The sequence below is a fragment of the Mobula birostris genome, chromosome 29 (genome assembly GCF_030028105.1).
Source record: "Mobula birostris isolate sMobBir1 chromosome 29, sMobBir1.hap1, whole genome shotgun sequence".
Taxonomy (NCBI): domain Eukaryota; kingdom Metazoa; phylum Chordata; class Chondrichthyes; order Myliobatiformes; family Myliobatidae; genus Mobula; species Mobula birostris.
This window is the reverse complement of record NC_092398.1, coordinates 12,588,133-12,613,935: the sequence shown is the minus strand read 5'-3', so window position 1 is coordinate 12,613,935 and position 25,803 is coordinate 12,588,133. Positions and strand designations below refer to the sequence as shown.

Here is a 25,803-nt window from a genome sequence, read left to right as displayed (position 1 = left end):
GAACTCTGGAGACTAATGTGTGTGAAAATCCCAGGAGATCAGCAATTTCTGAAATACTCAAACCACCCTGTCTGACACCAACAATCATTCCACAGTCAAAATCACTGAGATCACATTTCTTCCCCATTCTGATGTTTGGCCTGAACAACAACTGAACTTCTTGACCATGTCTGCATGCTTTTAAGCATTGAGTTGCTGCCACATGAATAGTTGTTTGGTTATTTGCATTTACGAGTCTCTAATAAAGTGACTACTGAGGGTATATACATTATACTTACAAGGTTTCCAAAATGCTTGCAACAACCTACTTACTGGTTCCTTATAAATCTACACAACAGTGTACCTAAGAGAATAGATGCAGTTTTAAAGACTGCATCATAGCAAATATTGATTTTAGTTTGTTTACTGCTTTTTATAGTGAATTTTTTGATACTTAAACTTTTCATTGCAGTATTTTTTTAAAACATCTCCACCTTACAGAATTTTTTTTTTACATGTGACTTAAAACTTTTGCGCAGTACTTGTTGATACATCCCACCCTGAGGTACCAGGCAGACAAGCCGTGTGTCTGTAGTGTGAGCGCATGGGATCCAGCCCAAGGCCCCTACCGGACTGCCAACACTGGCACCCCTGTGCCACAATGGGGCAGAGCCCAAATGCTTCCCAGTGTCGGCTTCGGGCTTGGTGGCGTCCTGCTGATTATTGCACCCAGGAATGTATCTTATGCAATAAATAATGCTTCTTAAATCTCCTTTAAACTTTCCCCCTCTCACCCAATGCCCTGTAGTATTTAACATGGCCACCATGGGATATTGGGAATAAGGCAAGAGAACATTGGAGAACGTTGGAGAATTAATGAGGATATCTGAGGGTAAGTGTGTGACTTGTAGAAGGAGTCAGGAATGCAGAAGAGTTGTTGGAGGCAGATATCTAGGATGCTTAAGAAACTTCTAGAGAAGTACGTGAATCTCCAAGGCATAGAAGTTTGAATGTGGAACAATGGGAGTAGCACCAATATAGTCACAGTTGGTGCTATGGATTTACTGAGGCATGGACTTGGATTTGTACTTAAAGAATTTGAGTCATTCCTGTGACAGGTTGAAGCAGTTTTTTTTCCTGAAGAGAGAGAGACAAGTTTACAGTATTATGGTAACGTTTTGATGCTGGTATTGGTATCTGTAAGATTGTGTCATGGTCTGAGAAAGGATTCAACCCCATGCCTGTCACATTTGGATATTCAGGGATGTGATTACCCTGAAGAGAGTGCGAAAGAGTTGTCTGAATTGGCTGTGTGAAGGAAATGCGTGGACTGGCTTGTTATCCGTGGATTGATAGAGGCTGACAGAACATAAATAGGATCGATAGAATCTTTTATCTTTGTGGTTAGTGATATTAAAAATTATCCTTCCAAGTGGCCCATTCACTTCCTCCCTCACCTCTATTCAGTGCCCCAAAACTGTCCTTCCAGGTGACGGAACACTTCACCTGGGTCATCTAGTGGCCCTGGTGTTCCTGATGCAGCCCCTCTACGTTGGTGAGAACTGTCGTGAATTGCGGGACCACTTCATGAAGCACCTCCGCTCCATCTGCCAAAAGCAGAACTACGTTTTAATTCGCATTCCTGTTCAGACATGTTGGTCCATGGCCTCATGCCACGATGAGGTGGTGGAGTAGGAACACCTTATATTCTGCCTAGGTAGCCTCTGACTTGATGGCATGAGTATCAATTTCTCCTTCCGGTAATTTTTTTCCCCTTCCTGCCCCCCTCTCTTCTTTTCCCCATTATAACCTTTCACCTCTTCTCACCCTGAGTCCCGTCCTCCTTCCATTTCTCCTATTGTCTACTCTCCTCTCCTACCAGATTCCTTCCTCTTCAGCCCTTCACCTTTCCTACCCACCTGGCTTCCCCTTCCAGCTATCCTCCTTCCCCACTTCCACCTTTTTATTCATCCCCTTCCATATCAGTCCTGAAGAAGGGCCTTGGCCTGAGACGTCAACTGTTTATTCATTTGACCTGCTGAGTTCCTCTTGCATTTTGTGTGTGTGTGTGTGTATATATACACGTACAAAAATAAGGGCATAGATTTAAGATGAGAAAGCAGTTTTAAAGGGGATCTGTGGGGGAGGGGGTTTACTCAGTGCTGGAGGAGATGGTGGAATCAGATACAATCATTGTTTAAAATGATTTAAACAGGTAATTGAGTAAACAGGACATAGGAGCATACTGACCAAATGCAGGCAAATGGAGTGTTGTTGAGAATAAAGGTTGTCATGATGCTTGCAGAAGAGCCCATTTTTGTGTTTATGACTATGGCTTTACTATAGGAAACACTGATTACTTAACCTTTTTATCATTACCATTGACAGTAAAAAGTGGCAAGACAAACTGCCAGAAGAAAATAAATATTGAAGGACAAAATCACGGCTTAGCTTTAATAAAGTGATTGAAACCCATCATTAACTGCTGTCACGGATGTAACAGAAGCCATTCACCGCAGGTAGCTGCAGAACGTTTTAACTAGCTGCATCAGTATACACACTGTCAGCGTGTGCAAGTCTTCAGCTACACCAAGTCGGTTCCTCATCATCATAGGCAGTTCAACCTACTGTGAGAGTAGTTTCCATTATGATTGATCTGCCTTGAGGTCCATTACAATTGGCATCGGAGAGCAGATTGTTTTCATAGCAGAAAACAGCAAGACTAGATTGATGGGAATAACCAGGAGATAGATCAATATGCAGGGTGTTACTGGACAGGGGAGAGCAATCAGAATCAGGTTTAGTATCACTGGCGTATGTTGTGAAATTGGTTAACTTTGCGGCAGCAGTATAGAGCAATATATATTAATAGAAAACAAAACTGAATTACAGTGTGTGTGTGTAGAGAAAATAGAATAAAAACAAAGAAATTTTTAAAAGTTTTTAAAAAAGAAATAAAAAAGTAGTGAGGTAGTGTTCATGAGTTCAATGTCCATTCAAAAATTCAATGGCAGAGGGGAAGAAACTGTTCCTGAATTGTTGAGTTTGTGCCTTCAGGCTCCTGTACCTCCTTCCTGATGGTAGCAATGAGAACAAGGTATGATCTGGATAATGGGGGTCCTTAATGATGGATACTGCCTTTTTGAGGCATTGCTGATTGGAGATATCCTGGATACTGTGGAGGCTAGTGCCTATGATGGAGCTGACTAAGTTTACAACTTTCTGCAGCTTATTTTGATCCTGTGCAATGCCCCCCCCCCCCCATACCAGATGGTGATATAGCTAGTTAGAATTCTCTTCACGGTACATCTATAGAAACTTGCGAGTGTTTTTTGTGACATAGCAAATCTCCTCAAGCTCCTAATGAAATATAGTCACTGTCGTGTCTTCTTTTAGCTGCATCGATATGACGGGCCCAGGATAGATCCTCAAATATATTGATATCCAGGAACTTGAAATTGCTCATTCTTTCCATTCCTGATCCCTCTGAGGACTAGAAAATAGATTAGCCAAGAAACACATGACCTAAGAGAAAATAGATTTGAAGGCCAATAGCAGCCAAGAAACACATGACCTTTTCCAAGAATGGGAATCATTTCCAATTCCACTTGAAAAGGTACCTCAAAGACCTCCTTGACCGAGATCTGATCTTTGAAGTTGTTTGGGACTTTATTTCACAGTTTGCTATGCTATATATCACAGCTTTGGCCCTGCCGCAACCCAACAAGATGTTGCAATATCCCAGCAATTGGCTATAAAATGAGGAATTGGGAAGAGCACACAATCCCTTCTAAAATACAAAAATAAAGAAATGCTTGTGTCAATATGAGATCTTTTCTCTCTCCTCTGGGAAGAAGAGAGCATCCCAGGGTATGTCAGATATAATTGTGATCAAGGAAGGAGATGTGTTCAGTTGTAATGTGTGATTGGTCTCCTTGCTTTTATTCTCAAAGGAATTCCAGAGGAACTCTTGGTTATCTCCTCCAGAGTTGCAATGTGTATTCCATCCATCAAAACGTGCCAATGTGGTAATTCCAAGAAGAGTGCATGTAGCAAGATCAACCACAAATGGCTGCCGTTTGGTATCCTAAAACCCTTCAATTGAAAACAAAAACAGAAGAGGGAAACACGCAGGAGGTCAGGCAGCACCTTTAGAAAGGCAGTTAATATTCAGGTCAGAGACCCTTTGTCAGGACTAAAATTTCCTGAATTATCGAAGATTCCTCAAATTTAATACATCACCATCCTCCATTTACTTCACAGTAAGATACAAGCTGATGTCCCTCAGTGGATTCCCAGATAGCCAATCTTATCCCTCATTGAAATAAGCAAAGCTGTGACTCTGCACCAATTCTCATCTCATTCCCCTCAATACAATACAAACTTTACCTCCAGTGATCTTATTGAACTAGAACTAATATACAGTGTGTGCCTATCTTCCACACTTTGCCACGTAATTACAGTGCATTGGCTAGAAAGAATTTGGTTTTTCATCTGTTCAGGAAGGCTAGTCTATAGATGGGGACTTTTGAGTGGAATGAATTTTGATTAATGCTACAGAGGATACAAGAACTGTAACAACTTCAAGGTTTGAAAGCTCTAATTTGTATCAAGGAAATAGCTTAAGTTGATAGTTAGGATTTAGCTTCAAACTTGTTGGCTAGTTTTGCTACATGAAGTGTTCAATACCTTTGCTCGCAGAGATTTTATACGGTAGTGACCCTCTAAATTGAACTAGATACCTATATTTCCTTCTTGTAAGGTTTTGCCTGCAGTCGTAAAAAATTGATTTTGAATTTGAAAATTTTATAGATTTTGGACAAAACATTGTAACTTGACATCTTGTTTTAAATTCCAGGGGAGGGAAGCCTCCACCGGGACTTCATTTGGATGTTGTGAAAGGGGACAAGCTTGTCGAGGTGAACATTTGTAATTTCTTGTAGATTTTGTTCTGTGTATAATTCCTTAACACACATACCACAGCAATTATATTAGTTATGATGGCTGAGATTGTCTGGTGATTGCTATGCCTAAAATGCTGAATCCATTCTGATTTGAACTGTAATTTGTGAATCTCTGTTTAACTGTTTAGAAATATTTGAGGAATCTAGATGAATGTTTGAACAGGTTAAAATGCCATTTTAAATCATGGTCTAACATTCACTGTTCCTACTTTCATTGTAAATTAATATGAGCAGTGCTCTGGAAATTTAAATTTCTCTTTGATTCATGATCTCACACCCCTCTAGATACTCCCCAATGCTTTTATCAATCCAATTCAAGTTTAATTGTCATTCAACCATACATGAATACAGCCAAATGAGATAGCTTTACTCTGGGGCCAAGATACAAAACACAATACCAACAGTCATACACAGCACAAAGCACACATAGCATGTACAAGATAGCAACCAGAAAAAGGTATCAGTAAGATAAAGCCAAACTCAAGCCACAGAAATCGGCATTCAACCACATTAGAGTTTCTCTTCTGCTGAGTGAACACTGAGGGGCAGCACCAACTCCAGACTGGACGCCACGCCACACAGACCCCTATGGAGCGCACTGGCTGTGACACCACTCTCCTGGTGGCTATAACGGGCGACACCAAGGCTTGAGGCCTAGTCTTTGCACATATAAAATAAAAGCATATGTAGGATATTATTAAAGTACAACCACACTTGTTATTATACTTATAATATTTTCCTTCTCTAAACCCAGCCTTTGCTCATCTAGACTCCACACTCTTAAGTTCACCTCTTAAGTCAGAGGTTTCCAACCTGGGGTCCACAGACCCCTTAATGCTATTAGTCCATGGCATTAAAAAAGGGGGTTGGGAACCCCTGCCTTAAGTGTACTGTAGGTATCTCTACTTCCAAGGTGTCTTTTAAGTTCTACCTTAAACCCCATCTTTATCTTGGGTTAACCTTGTGAATATCTCAGTCTCTACCTTTACATCTTTTTTATGACTATTCTGTGAAAGATTTTAGAGTTATCCTTTGAAAAAGGGTCACTGCATGAACCCTTTTGTTATGAAGATCATTTGTTCTTTTTTTTTACCTGTTTCTGGAAATATTTTTCTGTTTGCCTGGATCTGAAAGAAAATTTTTGTGTTTAAAGATGATAATGCACCAGATACTAACCTGGCTATCAATGTCACAGCTCTGATCGATGCTTGAGACAATCCATGGTGGTTGGGTCCAAGTGGTGCTAAATCAAAGTAAGCCTGGAGAATATTAACTCAGCGTATGGAGAAAGACCATGAGATATAACTCAGAGGCACATTTATTAAAAGAACTGTAGTTTGGTATTTGTACAGAATTACTGGAATGGAACATCTATGAATGTTCTGTGTTTTTATTTTGGAAGAGCTCAAAATTTTCATCCAACAACATGCTGAAAATAAAATTGGTAATTGTCAGCAGTGACCTTGAGATATATATATATATGTAGAGAGAGAGAGAGAGAGATATGAACCAGTGGTTTAGTTTCTTAAATATTAGCAAAAATGTAAAAAAATAAGCAAATTATAAAAAAGTATTTGACTCATTCAGTACAGGGAAAAGTATTTGAACTCCGAAAAGGATTGGGAGGGGAGATAAAATTTAGTGAAGAGGGGAAGAAGTATTAGAATGTAAAACTTCGAATGCAGGACACTGATTTTTAATGCAGTAACGCATAACTTGCAGTTTCTTAATCAATGAGGGATTCGTGAGATTTTCAATCCTTATTTACTGCCCGCTACGCTGCTGGCATTTAGGGCAGCAATGAAGGTCCTTCATCTCCAGTGGTGTTTGGGGCTTCCTTCACCATATCAGTAGCTTCCTCTCAGTTTTCACTACTGTCAGCCATGCAAGTCCCGGGTGGAGACTCAGGAATACCATCACATTCAGATGTAGAAGGGTTCTTCTTGCTGTTTCCATAACAATCTTGTTTTACCAATCGGGGTTTTTAAACCCTGAGCTAAACCTCTGAACCTGGAGGACTGGTGGTCCACTCTTTGGCCTCTACCCTTTGACCTATTCGGCATGGGTGATCCTACCAATAGCCAAAGCAGAAAGCCCTAACTCCAGCCAACATAGCTGTCCGGGTCAATGAGGCACACAAGCCTCTAAACTCAGCAACAAGTTTGTGGTCGTCTTGGAAGATTTGCAATCCGCTGAGTTCAGAATTCTTGGCTTTCAGTGTATCCCTTCCTTATTGCCGATTGATGAACTTTTTTTAAACCCGCTGGTTTTCAAAAGCTCGTGTAAAATTGTTATTCTCCCGATGAATGCTCTACTAATATCAGAAATTTGAAATTAGAAGACATTTCAAGGGTTAAAGTAATAAAATGCAGAGGACTAGCTGGCTCTCTCATAAAGAATTACTAGCTATTGCAGTGCTATACAACTGCAGTGCAATTGTCAGCATGTTTTGAACGTGCATGTTTGTACAATGCAGCATGGAAGTTTAGAACCCAGGGAGGTCAGTCAATGACAGATATGAAATCTTGCTCTAGTCTGGACTGCAAATTCAGTGGCGATTCAATAATGTACTGAACTGAGGGATCAGATGCGCTTTCCATCTGGCCTCTTAGCTTTGGAAAGTCACAACTTATGCATCATTCATCTGAATTGGATTGTTGACCTTCAGCTAAAAGGTGAGTAGCTGGGTTTTGTATTTTGTTTTCATTAATTTTGGTATTTCTAACTTAACGTGAATGTAATTTTAAATGCACTTAGTCATTTTAGTAAAACATAAAGGCCTTCTGACACTACAGGTTGTCAGGCCGTCAGAGGTCAGCAGACAGGATCCGGTTTTCTCCCTCTGCAGCCTACTTGCTGCTTGTGGCCTGCTGTGTCTTGCTGAACAGACAAATGTTAACAGCTGAGCATCTGCTGAAGGTACCTGCAACTGTCAGGATCCCAGGAGACATGAAGATAAGATGTGGGTCAAGTTTCAAAATTTCAAAGTGCATTTAATATCAGAGTATGTATACAGTGTCCAACCTGAAATTCGTCCTCTTCACAGATATCCACGAAACAAAAAAAAACATAGAACGATAGAAACATTGAAGCCTCAAAATCCTTGCCTGCTAATCTTTTTTTAAATTGTATATAATAGTCTAATTTACAGCCTGAACAAATAATGAACTAATTTTACCACGTACTATAATCTTTGTGAGCAGATCTGGGAGGGCTAAACACAAAAAAAAGTTTAAATAGCGCAAATTTTAACATGCATTCTTACTTTTCCTGCAGAAACTCATCATTGATGAGAAAAAATATTACCTCTTTGGAAGGAATCCTGACATATGTGATTTTACCATTGACCACCAGTCCTGTTCAAGAATCCACGCTGCATTAGTCTATCACAAACATTTGAAGAGAGTTTTTATCATAGATCTGAATAGTAGTAAGTGTTATTTTATATGAAATTATGTTATGGAAAATGTTTGCAGTGTTTACCTTTAAAGAATTCTAGAATTTACAATTTAAAAGCTATATTACAGCATAAAGATAAATTTGAGTAATATACATTCTAAGATCACACACACTAAATTTTAAAAGATATGGTAATCCAGCATCCTATTATGCTAGCTTTTGTCTACATTTGAAACATCAGAACAATGATTGTTCTCTCTCTCCCCCCCCCCCTTTCCAGTAATCATACAACAGTTCAGTTGAGTTGTTCTCCAATCTTGGCTATCCATTTGCATCACCATACGAGGAGACACCTGTTCATTTGTGGCATGTCCTCTGAATGCTTGGCCTTTACATACTTATCAATCTGCTGATTGGCCATCATTACGGAAACTCAATTGTAATGTAGGGAGGGGGTCTCGTCGCTGATAGTTGTGTAGTACACCTCATGCGTTATGTTCTGGAATTTTGTGCCCACATTGGCTTGTAAATAGGATCAAGGTCTAATTGTTTGTTTACAGAACTGCAGAAAATCATGCTTCTAGGACTTCTCTTGCATGCCGTATGTTCACTTGCGCTATGACTTTTCACTGGTGCCCAGTCACATTTGTACCGCTCTCTATCTTCATGGGTAGAGACTAGGGAGAGTCGGTCATACCACCTCACAGCCGGTTGATGTACGTAGACCTTGTGGATAGTATTCCGCAAATGAACAGCACACTGTTGATATCTCCTCGTATGGTGATGAAATGTTTGCAAGTGGATTGCTAAAATCAGAGAACAACTCAACCCAACCATCAACCATCCAAACTACACAGTTCTTTCCAACCATACGACAGTGTGAATAGTATCTTAAGTTGGAGCCTCTCTCAGTGCTAGAGCACCCAAGTAGAATGAGAATATGTATGACCTTAACACACTAGCAAATGATAAGTAATTAATTGAACTACAAAAATCCTAAGACATCATTATTCACAGGGACAAAATTTACAGTGCCATGAGGAAGGAATAAAGATGTGGTATTAATAAAATAGGCCAGTGGAAATCTTTATAAGAATCCTCAGCCACATAGCCACCACCAGTGCTGTCCAAAGCTATAATTAAAGCTTCTGAAATACCACTAGATTTCTTCAAATCTTGACACCTATCTCTGGGAAGATGACCCTGTATCAAGACATTGTGGATTTGCTGTTAATAGTTTTGAACCTTTATTTGTTAAGAACAAGATAAGATTTTATGTTTGTGGAATAACTTACAAGAAATATTTTTAAGTGCTGCCCACAAATGGTTAAGCATGACTGCTAGGGCAAAGGAAATGTTTTGCAGATTCAGATTTGTGTTTTTACTACTTTGAAGACCACATATCTAGATTTTATGTTTTTTTTTGCCTGCTACATGGTTTTCCTTTAAAATGTCCTGTAAGTGCCTCCCCTTAAGCTTAAAAGATATGAAGAAATTTTGCACAATCTTGCCACCTCCATCGTATGACAGGCGATCACAGTCTATCTATGACCATGATTGTTTTTGGTAAATTTTTCCAGAAAAGTAGTTTGCCATTGCCACCTTCTGGGCAGTGTCTTTACAAGACGAGTTTGGAGATTGTCTGCCTGGTGTCGGCGGTCGCATAACCAGGACTTGTGGTATGCACCAGCTGTTCATACGACCATCCACCACCTGTTCCCATGGTTTCATGTGACCCTGATCGGGGGGGGGGGGGGAGGGGGGGGGGGGGCGGCTAAGCCGGCTCTACACCTTGCCCAAAGGTGATCTGCAGACTAGCAGAGAGGAGGAGTGCCTTACACTTCCTTTGGTAGAGATGTATCTCCACCACACCACCCTAATTCTCGCTGATACATAATGATTGTTTCTCTAACCATTAGTTTCCACCTTATAATCTTTTCGAGTGCTGCTTTGAAATATTTTATGCAGAACGTAGCACTTTCTGAAACAATACATCTTTTGAAACAAGAAATCAATGAACCACAGGTGCATTTTCCAGTGTCTGCAGACACAACTGTTTCTTTTGCTCAGCCCTACACATTCAAACATTTAAAACACATGTTCATTCCAACAGGCAAACAGCTCAAGTACATTCAAAGGTCAATTTTAGTGTTTCAGTATGTTAATTTGGAAATGAAAATTTAGCATGTTCATATCATTTTGAACAGATGTCTTGAAACTAGAGGGGTGTGTGCGTGTATATATGTATATACATATACACACATAAAATACAGTGTTAATTATGATTTTTACTAAAGAATTTGCATCAAAGGTGATAGAAATACTCTAGTGAATGTGTTGCCTGGTCATGCTGTTTTACCTGCTATATATTAAAAAAAAACTTGCCACTGTACAATCATTTTACTCCTTACTGTCCCTGAGTATCTGGCAGTGACCATCCTTCCCCACATCATCATCACTATGTGTCATGTCATAGGACGTAGGCATTCACGGTCTTCCATCTGTCTTTAATCTGAGAATTTCTAATAAGCGCTTCAAAACTTTTGCCTGTCTGTCCCTTGATGTAACTCGTGAATGTCATGCACTATCAACTGCAACCTTTCCTTCCATCAATTTTTCCTGTTACTGCCGGATGCTTGAGCTTCCCTTTCCTCAGTACATGTCCCGGAAATTCCAGCTGACATTACCTGATTGATGTCAGTTCTCTTCTTATTCCAGCTTTTCGCAACACTTTCTCATTTGTTACTCTGCCCTTCCACGATATTTTCAAAATTCTTCTTGAAAAACACATATTGCTTTTATATTGTGCAACATTTCCTTCCATGTACTGGTTCAAAAATTCCATTTCATAATCCAGTCAGCTGCAGCTGCCCTCAAATTGTAAAATTTGTGGAATATGTTGTCCTGTCGTTGCTTTAACTGCATTTTTCTTGTAATACAGCCTTGACCACTACGTCTTTTATCCCCCAGCTTATGTGTATTTGGTAATTGCATTTGCACAAGATGTCCGAGGGGTGATTGATAAGTTCATGGCCTAAGGTAGAAGGAGTCCATTTTAGAAAACCTAGTGTAAACGTAACTTTGCTGGATCAAATAACGACAGCACAAAAAGATTATTACTTATCTTTTCACCTGTTTATTTCTTCGAGCTCAGCCAGCGAGTGAACTTGGACCCGACATCAGGGAGAGACCCTTTCTCATCTCCCCGGCGGTTCTACAAGTTCACTGCCCGATGTCAGAATTGTCAGAAGTTATAAGGCCACCGATACAAAAGAACAATCAGTTTGATAACCATTCCGGTCAAGTCAATGGACTATTGATACAAAAGTACAATCAATTTGTTAGACACTCCAGCCACCTTAATTGAAAAAAGGAATGTCCTACCTGGTTTGCTAGAGCCACAACTTAATGACAAAGATAAGAACATCCGTCAGATTTGTGCTTTAATTAAGGAAGGAATGTTCTGTCTAATTTCCATCAGTCCTGTCCAAGGTGTGAAAAGCCCAGAGACATCTTATGTGGATCTGGGTGAACTTTAACCCTTATCTTGCTCCAAAGAAGGCAGCTGTGAGACATTATTCAAACACACTGCAGTCACAGACATAGTACTGAATCCATTGTTTGCAGGAATCTGAGAATCCCCCATTCCCTTAAACTTTATCATTAGCACATTTATTTTTCAACATAGTCCCCTCCTACATTTACACACTTAGTCCAGCGGTCGTGGAGCAAACGGATCTTGGACCTCCAGAAAGTGTCCACAGCAGGGGTGATTGATAAGGTCGTGGCCTAAGGTAGAAGGAGATGAGTTATACAGCTCTCATTTGAAATTAATAACTCAGCTCCTTCCACTTCAGGCCACAAACTTATCAATCACTCCTGATGAGTTATTAACCTCAAACTTTCTGCATAATCACTCAAAGAGTTGAACTGCATGTGCATGTAATGAGAGCTGTATAACTCATCTCCCTCTACCCTAGGCCACAAACTTATCAATCACCCCTCGTAGAAATCTTAGGTTAGACCATATTTAGAGTATGTGTACAGTTCTGGTCACCACATTAGAGGAAGAAGTGTAGGAGAAATTCATTAAAATGTTTCATGTATTTGAGAATTTTAGCTATAAGGAAAGGTCGGAAAAAAATCAGATTATTTTCTCTGCAACATTGGAGGCGGGTATATAAAATTGTGGGTATAGGTTTAGGTGATCAATCTTTTTCCTGGAGTAAAAATCTCAAATATTCAAGGTTGTAGCTTTAAAGTTAGGAGGGAAAGATTAAGGAAGGTATGTGGAGCAGGTTTTTTTAAGCAGCAGCTGGTAGGTGCCTGGTGATTGTGGCATTATGGTGTATGGCTTTATAGTGTCTGGTGATTGTGGCATTATGGTGTATGGCTTTATGGTGTCTGGTGATTGTGGCATTATGGTGTGTGGCATTATGGTGCCTGGTGATTGTGGCATTATGGTGTATGTCTTTATGGTGCCTGGTGATTGTGGCATTATGGTGGGCCAAAGTGTCTGCTCCTGTGCCATACTGTTAAGCTTGTGGCGGCCAAAGCAAATCAAATCCAAAACAATTGCTGCTGCTGGAGACCCCACGGTTTTGTTGTACTTGTGTGACCTGGCCTCTTTCCTATAACGATTGCTCCAAAAATCGAGGATAAGCATTCAATCCTTTATTAACAATTAGCAAATATACAATCTTAGGGGTCTGTATTGGGGCCACTACTGTTCACATTGATTGTCAGTGATTTAGATAATGGAATTGATGGCCTTGTGGCAAAGTTTGCGGATTATACAAAGATAGGTGGAGAGGTAGGTATTGCAGCAGGACTTAGACAAATTGGAAGAATGGGCAAAAAAGTGGCAGATGGAATACAGTGTTGGGAAATGTCTGATAATGCGTTTTGGTAAAAGGAATAATAGTGCGGACTATTATCTAAATGGGGCAAAAATTCAAACATCAGGGGTGCAAGGGCACTTAGGAATCCTCCTGCAAGATTCCCAGAAGATTAATTTACGGGTTGAATCTGTGGTAAAGAAGGCAAATGCAATGTTGGCATTTATTTCAAAGGGAATAGAATATAAAAGCAAGGAGATAATGCTGAGGCTTTATAAGGCATTAGTCAGGCTGCACTTAGAGTATTGTCAATGATTTTGGGCTCCATATCTCAGAAAGGGTGTGTTGTCATTGGAGAGAGTCCAGAGGAGGTTCACAAGGATGATTTTGGGAATGAAGGGGTTAACATATTAGCAGCATTTGGCAGCTCTGGGCCTGTACTCACTGGAATTTAGAAGAATGCAGGGGGATCTCATTGAAACCTGCTGAATGTTGAAAGGACTAGATAGGGTGGATGTGGAGAGGATATTTCCTGTGATGGGAGTATCCAGAACTAGAGGACACAGCCTCAAAATTGAGGGGCAACCTTTTAGAACAGGTAAGGAGGAACTTTTTCAGGCAGAGAGTAGTGTATCTGTGGAATGCTCTGCCACAGACTGCGGTGGAGGCCAAGCCTGTGGGTATATTTAAGGCGGAAGTTGATCGCTTCCTGATTGGTCGGGGCATCAAAGGATATGGCAAGAAGGCAGGGTGTATGGGGTTAAGTGTGATTTGATACTCAATGGGCTGAATGATCTAATTCTGCTCCTATGTCTTATGGTCGCTTCTAAGTGATGAAACTTAAGTGTACCCAAGTGCAAATTAAGTGGAATTGAGCATCACTGAGCAGTCAGTAAAAGATTTGACATCCAGCAGTCCCCAGCTACTACAGACTGCAAAGAACAAAGCATGAAGACATAACTTACTCCCTTCGCTTTAACCACACCCCCACACAAGTGTCTAGTTACTATAATAAACACACAACACAGAATACAATGCGGATAGAGAACAGATACCCGGCTCATAACTAGGGAGGCACAGTGGTAAATTCTGCTGGATAAATAGTGAAAACAAATTATCGCATTTATTCAAAAGGTTTTTACTTTTTTTTAAAAACTAAACTACAGAGGATTCTGGTCCCAATTAAGCGGCTGCCGAAGTTTCATGGAAATAGTTAAAAAGATATATAAGAAATACAAACTGATTAACAAATTATGCATTTAAATGAAAGAACTAATTAAAACACTACCAATACTACTACAGTACTATAAAAATGTGTATAAGTACCTAATGCTTATTGACTGAAGAATTCAACTGTGTCGCGTTCTTTTGACTGTAATGAACAAAATCAGCACAGACACCAAGTGTAGATAACGGACTACATTTATACAATGCTGTTGATGATTGCACCCTCCAAATCTTCATTTTCATTGTTACATTCAAGATGGTTGTCGATATCTTCACATTCTTCATAGTTACTAACTTGTTGAAATAGTGAAGTCGTTTCAATTTCACTACTGGCTATTTATGGCATCTCCCAAGTCTGAATGCTTGAAATTGCAGTGAGCAAAACCATTCTGAATTGTCTTACTGCTATTTCTCATCAACATGGTAATAAAATCACTGATTTTTGAAGACAAACACATGTAACTGACGCTATTTAAAAACCTCACTTGAAGCACAGTGTTGTGTCTTAACAGCCGCACAAGTCCACTCAACTGATGCTAGTTAGAAGCTGTGCGGCAAGTCTCCTGTCCCAAGTAAGTGAAGGGAATCCTGGCTATTTTCTTGATTAGTTTTTGTTCTTAGGAGTTGTACCAAATAAGTGGCTGCCCTGATTTACTGATGACCCAATTAACTAGAATCCACTGTATTACCTAAATGGAATGAGTTGTATCATCTTTTTCTCTTCCCCTTTCCAACCCTTCTTTTCTACCTAATATCAAAAATAGGCTGCAGAATAATTTGCTTCAAAGTGATTTTGCATTTGACCAATCAAATTTATTTCTGCATCAAGAACTAAATAGGTTTTCATATGCACTTATGTTGCAGCTCACGGTACATATCTGGGGCGCATTCGTTTAGAGCCCCACAAACCACAGCAAGTTCCCATAGACTCCACGTTGTCATTTGGAGCCTCAACACGAGCGTACACACTACGCGAGAAACCACAGACAATGCCCTCCGCAGTAAAGGGTGATGAAAATGCTGTGGAAGATGATGAACTAAAGGGCTTATTGGGTTTGCCTGAAGAGGAAACGGAACTTGATGTGAGTCCTGATTCAGTGTTTCTTCTGCTGAGTGGTATTGATTATTACTAATTAAAGGAAATAAATCAGTTTTTAAATCCATGTAGTTATGTTATTCAATGACATCAACAGATTCTTATTGAATTGGGTACAAAGTTATTTAATGGTATGTATGCCTGGTGACCATGACTTAATAAGGTGATATAATGCGCTATGTAATGGGGACATAATGAAGAACTACAATTTCTTGAGCAATAATTTCAAATTATAGCAAAATGGCATGCAGTTGCCAAAGTTTAGTCTACCTCGCTCTGTTGGAATATTAGAAAAAAGTTCATGCTGGTTCATCAGTTGGATTTCTGCACTGAAAGGGTTATTTTCTGACAGTCGCATTGGTACATATTTAGTAATTCATATGAGTTTCAATTGATGTTTCTGTCAGTTTTAATTTATTGGCTATTGAAATTTAAAGAAATCTTTTCTAAATTAGAATGAACGTTTACTCCACTATGTGCTGAGCTGAGGCTGCGAGTCTGCTCTGGGCTTCATGTCTACAGGCTCCATTACATTTACTCTGCTATGTGTTGAATTGAGGCCGAGGCTGTGGGCCTTCTCCAGCTGCTCTCTGGGCTTCATGTCAGCAGGCTCACTTTCATTCTAACTGCTATTTGCTTACTTATTGTTTGCACTATTATTTTTCTCTCTCTGTCTCTCTACACATTGGGTTTTCTCCTGTTTTTTTTATGGGTTCTTGTTTTGTGGCTGCCTGTAAGGAGATGAATCTCAAGGCTCATATTATAATGCTTTGATAAATGTACTTCAAACTTGAACTTTTTTCTTAACTTAGAATCTAACAGAATTCAATACAGCTCATAATAAAAGAATATCAACGCTGACAATTGAAGAGGGGAACTTGGAAATACAGAGACCAAAACGTAAAAGGAAAAGCTTCAGGGTGTCGTTCAGTGACGACGAAGAAATAATAAACCCAGGTATTCCCATCTTTTACTTTTTCCATTTCTGTCACTTGAAATAACATGCACGTTGGGTATTTGACATACAAAGTACACGGCTTAGACTATAGTGCAAACTGTGGGCTTGTGGACTACTCCAGCTTGATATTGTTGTGAAGATGCCCTTGACTAGCAAAATATATTATCTTGGATATCTTCAGCAAGACATGAAGCAATTTGATGTTTTTTTATCAAATTTGTGAGCTAGTGCATAGTACATGCAGAAGTATCACTGTTTACATTGTTAATGTCAAGTTCATTTTGCTACTTCACCTAATGCAATCAGTACATTCCCTTTTAAATCACTTAATCTTTCCTCCTTTCACCTCAATTTCTGCTTTTGGTAGTTTGCTTCACATTCTAAACATTCTGGCCAAAAGTTCAGAATTCCTTAGTTGATCTATCAATGGCTTTTCGATTGTGGCTACTAGATCTGGACTCTCTTGAGCTTCACTTGCCTAGAGAAAAGAGCAGTCTGCTTCCTGCACTTCTCTCTGTTCTTTCATCATCCCATGTCAAATTTCTTTTTAACTCTCTCCTTTAACTTGATATCTTTTTTAGATATGATAACCACAAATTGTACACAATGCATTGTGGTGTAAAATGTGATTCTAATTATTTTTCTGCAATTCATCTCTACATCTCCAGAGAAAATTGTGCTTGCATGTTTTTGTGATGTGGTCATATTAACCACAATTTGCATGTAGTCTTCTTATTTTTTCCAACTAAAGTACTGTACCATTGTCATTCAACTTCATTTAATGTTTTTATATTTTGTTTCACATCTTCATTATTGGTTATAGGTGTCACTTGCAAAAGTTTCATTAGTATTTTTGATTCCTAGATCTAAATAATTTGTTGCTATGGCATGACTCTTGCAGTGCATATAGCTAATATCCCTTACACACACACATTTGCCAGGGTTATTGTCTAGAAATGGCATTTTGTGAAATGCACATTTGTCAATGCAGTAAATTAATCAGCTTTAACATTTTAATACCGATCTGATGTAGAGGAAAATGTAACATTATAAGCTATTAATTCTTGAAGCATATTTTCAATAAGTTTGTATTCATGTCAATGATTAGTAGTCATCCTCAATGCCTTCTGGACAAATTGGCATTTTTGTGACTAAAGTGACTACAAGAAGAAATTGCGAAGCTCCTTTAGAGTGATCCTAAATTGGTCAAGTTTTTTTTTCTTCATATGTCTTGAACTAATAAATTTTTTTCCTATCCTCATCCCTTTTGCAGAGGATGTTGATCCTTCAGTTGGTCGCTTCAGAAACATGGTTCAAACAGCTGTAGTTCCACTCAAGGTAAATTAGCCAATGCATGGTTTGTTGTAAGTTTGTCAGACAACAATGAGTTTATAAATTAACTCACTGTTTCTGATTAGTTATGATAAAGTTGACCTCGCTGATCAATATCCATCAACTTTACTTAAAATTTTTATACACCTAAGTTCTCATAGCAATGCTTGCTTGCTTGGTCTTTAGCTGCCAATGGAGAATCAGCCAACAATGACCTCTCATCTCCATCGTCTTCTGAGGTCGGTTCATTGATGTTTCGGTAATCCATTGTATCCGTTGCACAGGGGATTGGCCATTTCAGCATCACTAGAGCTGTTAGCCGGCCTTGCGCATTTCCACCTCTCATGACTGGGATGAAGGGTTGGACTTTGAGAGGCCTCATAGCTACAGTTGTGTTAATTTTATTATAGCATGGAACAAAGAAGAGCACAGCACAGGAACAGGCCTTTTGGCCCACAGTGTTGTGCTGAATCAGCTAAAAAGGAAATCAAAAGCACCCAAACATTAATCCCTCCTATCTACACATTGTCCATATCCTTACATCCATGTGTCTATCCAAATGTCTCTTAAAAGCCTCTGTATTTGCCCCTACCACCATTCCAGGCATGCACCGCTCTGAGTAAAAAAACTTACCTCTCATATCCCCCTTGAACCTAACCCCTTTCATCTTCAATGCATGCCCTCTGGCGTTAGACATTTCAGATACTCCCTGTCTACTCTATCTGTGCCTCTCATAATCTTATAAACCTCCACCAAATCTCCCCTCAGCCTCTGCTGCTCCAAAGAAAACAACCCAAGTTTATCCAGCCTCTCCTGATAGCACATGCCCTGTAAACAAGGCAGCATCCTGGTGAAACTCTTCTGCACCCTCTCCAAAGCTTCAACATCCTTCCTATAGTCTGGTAAGCAGAACTGTATGAAATACTCCAGATGTGGCCTAACCAGAGATTTATAAGGTTGCAACATAACCTCCTGATTTTTGAATTCGATGCCTCGACTAATAAAAGCAAGCATTCTATAGGCCTTCTTAACCTGTGTAGACACTTTCAAGAATCCATGAACTTGAACCCCAAAATCTCTCTGCTCAACAACACTGTTAAGGACCTTGCCCTTAACAATGTACTGTCTCCTTGCATTTGCCCTACCAAAGTGCAGCACTTCACACTTATCTGGGTTAAACTCCATCTGCCTTTTCTCTGCCCATATCTTCAACTGATCTATATCGTGCTGTATTCTTTGCCAGTCTTCTACACTATCCACAACTCCACCAATCTTGGTATCATCCGCCAACTTAGTAACCCACCCATATACATTTGCGAGACCCGACGCAGACTGGGAGATTGTTTTGCTGAACACCTACGCTCTGTCCGCCAGAGAAAGCAGGATCTCCCAGTGGCCACACATTTTAATTCCACATCCCATTCCCATTCTGATATGTCTATCCACGGCCTCCTGTACAGTAAAGATGAAGCCACACACAGATTGGAGGAACAACACCTTATATTCCATCTGGGTAGCCTCCAACCTGATGGCATGAACATTGACTTCTCTAACTTCTGCTAATACCCCACCTCTCCCTCTGTCCCTCTGACTATACCCCTTGCCCATCCTCTGGGTTTTTTTTTCTCCTCCCCCCTTTCCTTCTCCCTGGGCCTCCTGTGCCATGATCCTCTCATATCCCTTTTGCCAATCACCTGTCCAGCTCTTGGCTCCATCCTTCCCCCTCCTGTCTTCTCCTATCATTTTGAATCTCCCCCTCCCCCTCCAACTTTCAAATCTCTTACTAACTCTTCCTTCAGTTAGTCCTGACGAAGGGTCTCGGCCTGAAACGTTGACTGTACCTCTTCCTAGAGATGCTGCCTGGCCTGCTGCGTTCACCAGCAACTTTGATGTGTGTTGCATCTACATTTTCATCCAGGTCAGTTATATACATCACAAACAGTGGAGGTCCCAGGACAGATCCCCGCAGAACACCACTAATTACAGACCTCCAGCTCGAATAAGTCCCTTCAGCCACTACGCTCTGTCTTCTATGTGCAAGCCAGTTCTGAATCCAAACAGCCAATTTGCTGCAGATCCCATGCACCTTAATCTTCTGGATTAGCCTCCCTTGAAGGATTTTGTCAAATGCCGTACTAAAAAAGTCCATATAGACAACATCCACTGCCCTAGCCTCATCAATCTCTCTCTCACCTTGTCAAAAACTCAATCCAGTTGGAAGGCACGACCTGCCATGCACAAAGCCATGCTGGCTGTCCTTAATTAGATCATGGGTTCCCAAATGCTCACATATCCTGTCCCTGAGAATTTTCTCCAGCAGTTTCCCTACAACTGACATGAGACTCGCCAGTCTATTGTTCCCAGGATTTTCCCTGTTCGCCTCTTAAACAGAGGTACAACATTAACCATTCGCCAGTCCTCCAAGATTTTGCCTGCGGCTAGAGAGAACAAAAAGTTACTGGTCAAGGACCCAGCAATCTCGTCTCTTGCCTCCTTCAATAATCTGGGGTAAATTCCATCAGGCCCTGGGGATTCCTTAGGAGTACTCCTAAGGAGGCCCAACACTTACTCCTCTTGGTCCTCCATATCAATACTGAAGCAAAGTTCTCATTAAGTACCTCACTCACATTCTCTGCATCCAAGCAAATGTTACCCCCTTTATCCTTGAGCAGTCCCACCCTTCCCCTAGTTATTCTTTTACCCTTGATGTATGTGTAGAATGCCTTAGAATTCACCTGAATCCTACTTTGCCAGGGGTAGGATTAGGGATCATGGTCCTTCCCGGCTTTCCTAATTCCCTTCTTTAATTTTCTAAGTTCTTATATACTCCTCGTACCTCATTTGATTCTGACTTCCGAAACTTTACATACTTTCCCTTTTACTTCTAGACTAAATTCATCACCTCTCTGGACATCCAAGGTTCTCTTATCTTTCTATCCCTGTCCTTCTAACAGGAACATACCTTTCCTGTCCTCTGCAGTTGATCTTTAAACATGTCTGATGTGGACATGCCAGAGAAAAGGTGTTCCCAATTAATAATTCTTAGTTCCTGCCTAATTCCCATTGTAATTTGCCCTGCTCCAATTTAAAACTCTCCCACAAGGACCATACCTATCCTTATATATAGCTATTCTGAAACATAAGTTGCTGTGGTCACTGTTCCCTCGCTGTTGAGCACACTGGCCAGACTTATTACCCAACACCCGGTCCAGTACGGCCTCTCCTCTCGTTGGACCGCCCTGCTGGATACACTTAACAAATTCAGCCCCATCTAAACCCTTGCACTAAGAAGGTCCCAGTGTATATTAAGGAAGTTGGAATTTTGACCCCCCCCCCTCCCCCCCCCCATGACAACAACACAACAACCCTGTTATTTTTATGCATTTCCTTAATCTGTTTCTCAATGTACTGGAGGCTATTGGGGTCTGTAGTACAATCCCATCAATGTGATTGCACCCTTCCTATTCCTGAGTTCCACCCAAATGGACTCAGTATCTGACCCCTCCATTATGTCTCCCCTGAGTGCAGCTATGATACTGCCCCTGACTGGTAGTGCAACTCCACCCCCTCTTGTATCTTTTCTAAAATTTCGAAAACCTGGTACATTAATTACCATTCCTAGCCCCCTCTCAACCAAGCTTCAGTAATAGGTACAACATTGTAGTTCCATGTACTGATCCATGCGCTAAGTTCCCCATTACCCATAATACACCTTGCATTAAAATAAACACACTTTAAACTCTCCGAACCATCGTACCTGTTACTTTGATTTTGCCTTTCATCCTTGACATCTACCTTCTGGTCCGGTCCTTACTGACCTGAGGCTCCAGTTCCCAGCCCCTTCAAAGCTGGTGGTTTAAAATCTTCCAAGTAGCATCAGCCAACCTCCCAGCCAGAATATTGATTCCCCTCCAATTCAGGTGCAACCCGTCCCTCTTGTACAGGTCACTCCTTCCCTAGAAAAGGTACCAATGATCTAAGAACTTGGACCCCCGTCCCCTGCACCATTTCCGCAGCTACTTATTTATTTGCGCTATCACCTCATTTCTACCTGCACTAACCTATGGCATAGGGAGTAATCCAGAGATTACAACCTTGGAGGTCCTTCTCTTCAGTCTCTTTCTTAACTCCTATATGCTCACTGTATAGGTCCTCTTCCTCTTTTCTGCCTGTGTCGTGGATGCCAACATGCACTACAACCTCTGGCTGCTCCCCCTCCCCCTTGAGAATATCCTGTAGCTGCTCGGAGTTTCTTCTGCAGCCACAGAATTCTTTTTGTCCCCCTAACTATTGAGTCCCCTATAAGTACCACACTGCCTGACTTTACTCTTTCCTCTTGCCCTCAGATCAGAGCCAGCCTGGCAGCTACTGCTGCCATGATCTGATGGGTCATTCCCCCCCCCCCCCCCCCCAGCAGCATCCAAAGAGGTATACTTGTTGCTGAAGGGAATGGCCACATGGGAACCCTGCACTGACTTCTTAACCCCCTTACCTCTCTGGATGGTCACTCTTCTACTGTCCGAAGTCTGTACTTTGTATGTCACCCCCTCTTGGAAAGTCTGGTCTATAATATCTTCAGCCTCCCAAATGATCCTGAGTACATCCAACTCCAATTACAACTCCTTGACCCAGTCAGTCAGGTGCTGAAGTTGGGTGCACTTCCGCAGATATAGTCATCAGGGAGACGGTCAGGTATCTGGAATTCCCACATTTGACAGGAGGAGCATTCTATCCTGACTACTCTATACCAAAGAAGAAAAAGGGTTGCCTCTTAACTATGCCTTCGCCCTGCTCATACCGAAGCCTGTTAAGCCAAAGCTTAACTCTGACCATGGCTGCTCTGCTTGAGCCTACCCTCCTTTTATTTACAACTGAAGTTAGGCCTCTGATGCCAACACTTTTCGTGCCTGTGCAGTCTGAAGCAACTGGCCTTCCCCAAATCTGCTCCTTCTTTCCTCTCTCCTGACATCTGTAGGGCTCTGACACCAAAACACTGTCCTCTCACCTTAGCCACTGAGAAAAGTTACTATATTTAGACTGTATAATTAATTAGAATTGTAAAATACTAATGTATTTTTGGAACACCCATAAATAAGATACTTTTAAGCAATGTTCCCTTTAATTTTTAGTAGTCAGTGTGCACAAAAATCTTATGTTGTGCAAATTTATTTCCTGTGATAAAAGTATGTGCGCACTGAATGCACACATAGCTCAGTTTATGTAAGTTTACAAAATATTTGACATAAAACTGCACAGAATAACAACAAAATAACATACATATTTAAGTCACACACAAAAAATGCTGGTGAACACAGCAGGCCAGGCAGCATCTATAGGAAGAGGTACAGTTGACGTTTCGGGCCAAGACCCTTCATCAGGACTAAGTGAAAGATTTGAAAGTGGGAGGGGGAGGAGGAGATCTGAAATAATAGGAGAAGACAGGAGGGGGAGGGATGGAGCCAAGAGCTGGAAAGTTGATTTGCAAAAGGGATACGAGGCTGGAGAAGGGAGAGGATCATGGGACGGGAGGCCTAGGGAGAAAGAAAGGGGGGAGAGGGATAGAGAGAAAAAAAAGGGAAAGAAAGAAAAAAAATCATAATAAATAAGGGATGGGGTACGAAGGGGAGGAGGGGCATTAACGGAAGTTAGAAAAGTCAATGTTCATGCCATCAGGTTGGAGGTATTTAATTTTTATCATATTTAAGTCACTCAGTTATTTTTTCTCTCTCCTGTCTTTGGCATTTACCCATTCTTTGTAAACTCTATCTCGACCAATAGAACTTCTATCCCATTGATAGCTTTTGATTCTCATTAACATATCCAAATGACATTCACCTAAACAGTTTCTCAGCTTGTTTTTGAGTTGATTCATTAGGCTAAAACCTCGTTCACAGTCCGCACTAGACATAAGAAAGGTTCCCCCAATGTCCATCAACTGTGCAAGGTCGCAAAACTGTTCATTTTGAAGTACAAATGTCACCATTTGAGCAAAGTTTGAAATCGGTTTTGATTTAATTTTTTTCTTGCACGGAAAATTTGAACTCATTAAACTGTCTAACTATTACAATATTTTCAGCTAGAAAATCATGGTATTTTAGACATAAGGCATTAACTTTTTCTTCGCCAAATGTTAAGTCACAATCTGCAATAGCAGAGAAATCAAAAGCTGACCATTCTTGTACCTCAACTTTGATCTCCTCTGGGTTTGATCATTTTCGCTCTCGCTCATCTGCACTCAACTGTAACATGCGTAGCACTCCTGTAACGGGTAATGACAGGTTGTGTTGCCTGAGCTTTTATACACCGTCCAAATGCGATTTACTTGCCAAATGTTGCTTCAAAAAGTCAAGTTTCCAAATATCATCCCACTTCTTTCCACTAGCAAATTCTCCAGCAACTTTCGCATCACGACAATATAAACAGATAACTCCAGTTTCCGAATTATACATAAATATTTCTCGTAGCTGAACGTTCGTGACCTCATGAGCTTTTGGTGTAACAGTTTCTACTATTTTGTTAAGCCATTCAACTTTAAACAAGGTTGCAGTTCTTTTGCACTTCACAATTCGACATAGTGAATCAATATTTTTTCCAATAAAAACTTAGTAAGCAATCTACAGGATTTGAAACAGATCTTTCTAAACTTTACGAGATGAACACTGTCCGCCAAACATGGCTGTCGCCGTGATGCAGCTGTACAAACCGGAACAGCATAGGTGAGGTGACGTAAATTAGTGATGTGTATTGTGGTGTTTGAAAAACCGATTAACTAGTTAACAGAAACAGTTAGCTAAAAGATTATTTTCAATAAGTATAATTATTAACTACTACATTATTTTAGGTAACTAACCTTTTGTGTGCACATTAATTTCCTTTGTGTGCTGGTTAAAAAATGTGTGTGCGTGCGCACACGCACACAGCTTAGAGGGAACTATACTCTTAAGTATTACATCATTCCTTGTATTAAATGGTACTGTTTAAACTACTTGCTCTTTAAGCATCAGTAAGTTAATGCTTTTCCTTATTCACATCATTGTCACCTAACTAATTGCTTAACCACAGCATTTAGCCTTCCTATATCATGATTCCTTCAGTACTGTGAAAATATCGTTTTGAGGTTTATCAAAGACTAATTGTGTTTTCTTTTGAAAATTACAGAAGAAGAAGACAGAAAGTCCCAGTTCACTGGGTTTGGAAGATGGAGTTGCTAGGCGTATACAGAATTTCCCATTCAATGCTGGTTTATATGGTGGCCTCCCTCCAACTAGTGGCGACTCTGCATCTCAGCTACACGGCAATACAATGGGCACAGCTATGATAGGAGGACTGCCTATGCCATTCCCAAATCCTGCTCCCGAAGTGGACTTGGCACCGGCTGTGGTACCAGCATCTGTGACTATAAACCCCGTTTCAAACCCAGGCGTTTTCAATGCAGAATCTGTTAATGAACCGAAGAAAAAGAAATATGCCAAGGAAGCCTGGCCTGGCAAGAAGCCTACTCCGTCATTGCTTATTTGATAGTCGGTTTCTTTTTTTATATATAAAAATGAAATAAAGTCACCTAGGATTTAAGGACCAAGAGGGGCTTTCTTTTAATTTTGTTAATATGCCCAAAAATTTTTACAAGCTTTGTACAGATGTTTGTACATTTGTGTAATAGGTTTGGCCTTTCCAACATATACTGTTAATTGCTTTTTACTTCTAACCTGTATTTCAGTGTAAAATACATTTGGCATTGCCACTTTGTTAGACTAAAGTCACATAAACTATTTTTCTGCCATGTGTGCTTTGTTTTCATGTCTAGATTAGGGTAATAGTTGAGGCATTTCACTATTTTATAATTTGTTTTAAGTTTAGTTAAAAATAAAGAGAAGTAAATAAGTAATGTTAGCTGTACACTGCAGAATTGGGTCATCGATTAACATTCAGACTACAATTTTTATAGCTAATGTGACTGCTCCGGGGAAAAATTGCAACACTTGAATAGCAAATTTACACTGTAGATGTAAG

General features: G+C 40.3%; 1 protein-coding gene and 1 non-coding gene across 2 annotated transcripts in view; both read left to right on the top strand.

Moving 5' to 3' along the window:
- LOC140190072 (nuclear inhibitor of protein phosphatase 1-like) overlaps positions 1-25,575 on the top strand; it is a 36,754-nt gene extending 11,179 nt beyond the window's left edge. The window contains 6 exon segments of the mRNA XM_072246535.1: positions 4,838-4,898; positions 8,220-8,373; positions 15,272-15,489; positions 16,316-16,460; positions 17,735-17,799; positions 24,952-25,575. Coding sequence (XP_072102636.1) covers positions 4,838-4,898; positions 8,220-8,373; positions 15,272-15,489; positions 16,316-16,460; positions 17,735-17,799; positions 24,952-25,311 — 1,003 coding nt within the window. The 3' untranslated portion in view covers positions 25,312-25,575.
- On the top strand, positions 6,103-6,263 carry LOC140190326 (small Cajal body-specific RNA 1). The gene has a single exon (XR_011883588.1).
- Positions 25,576-25,803: the final 228 nt, after the last annotated feature.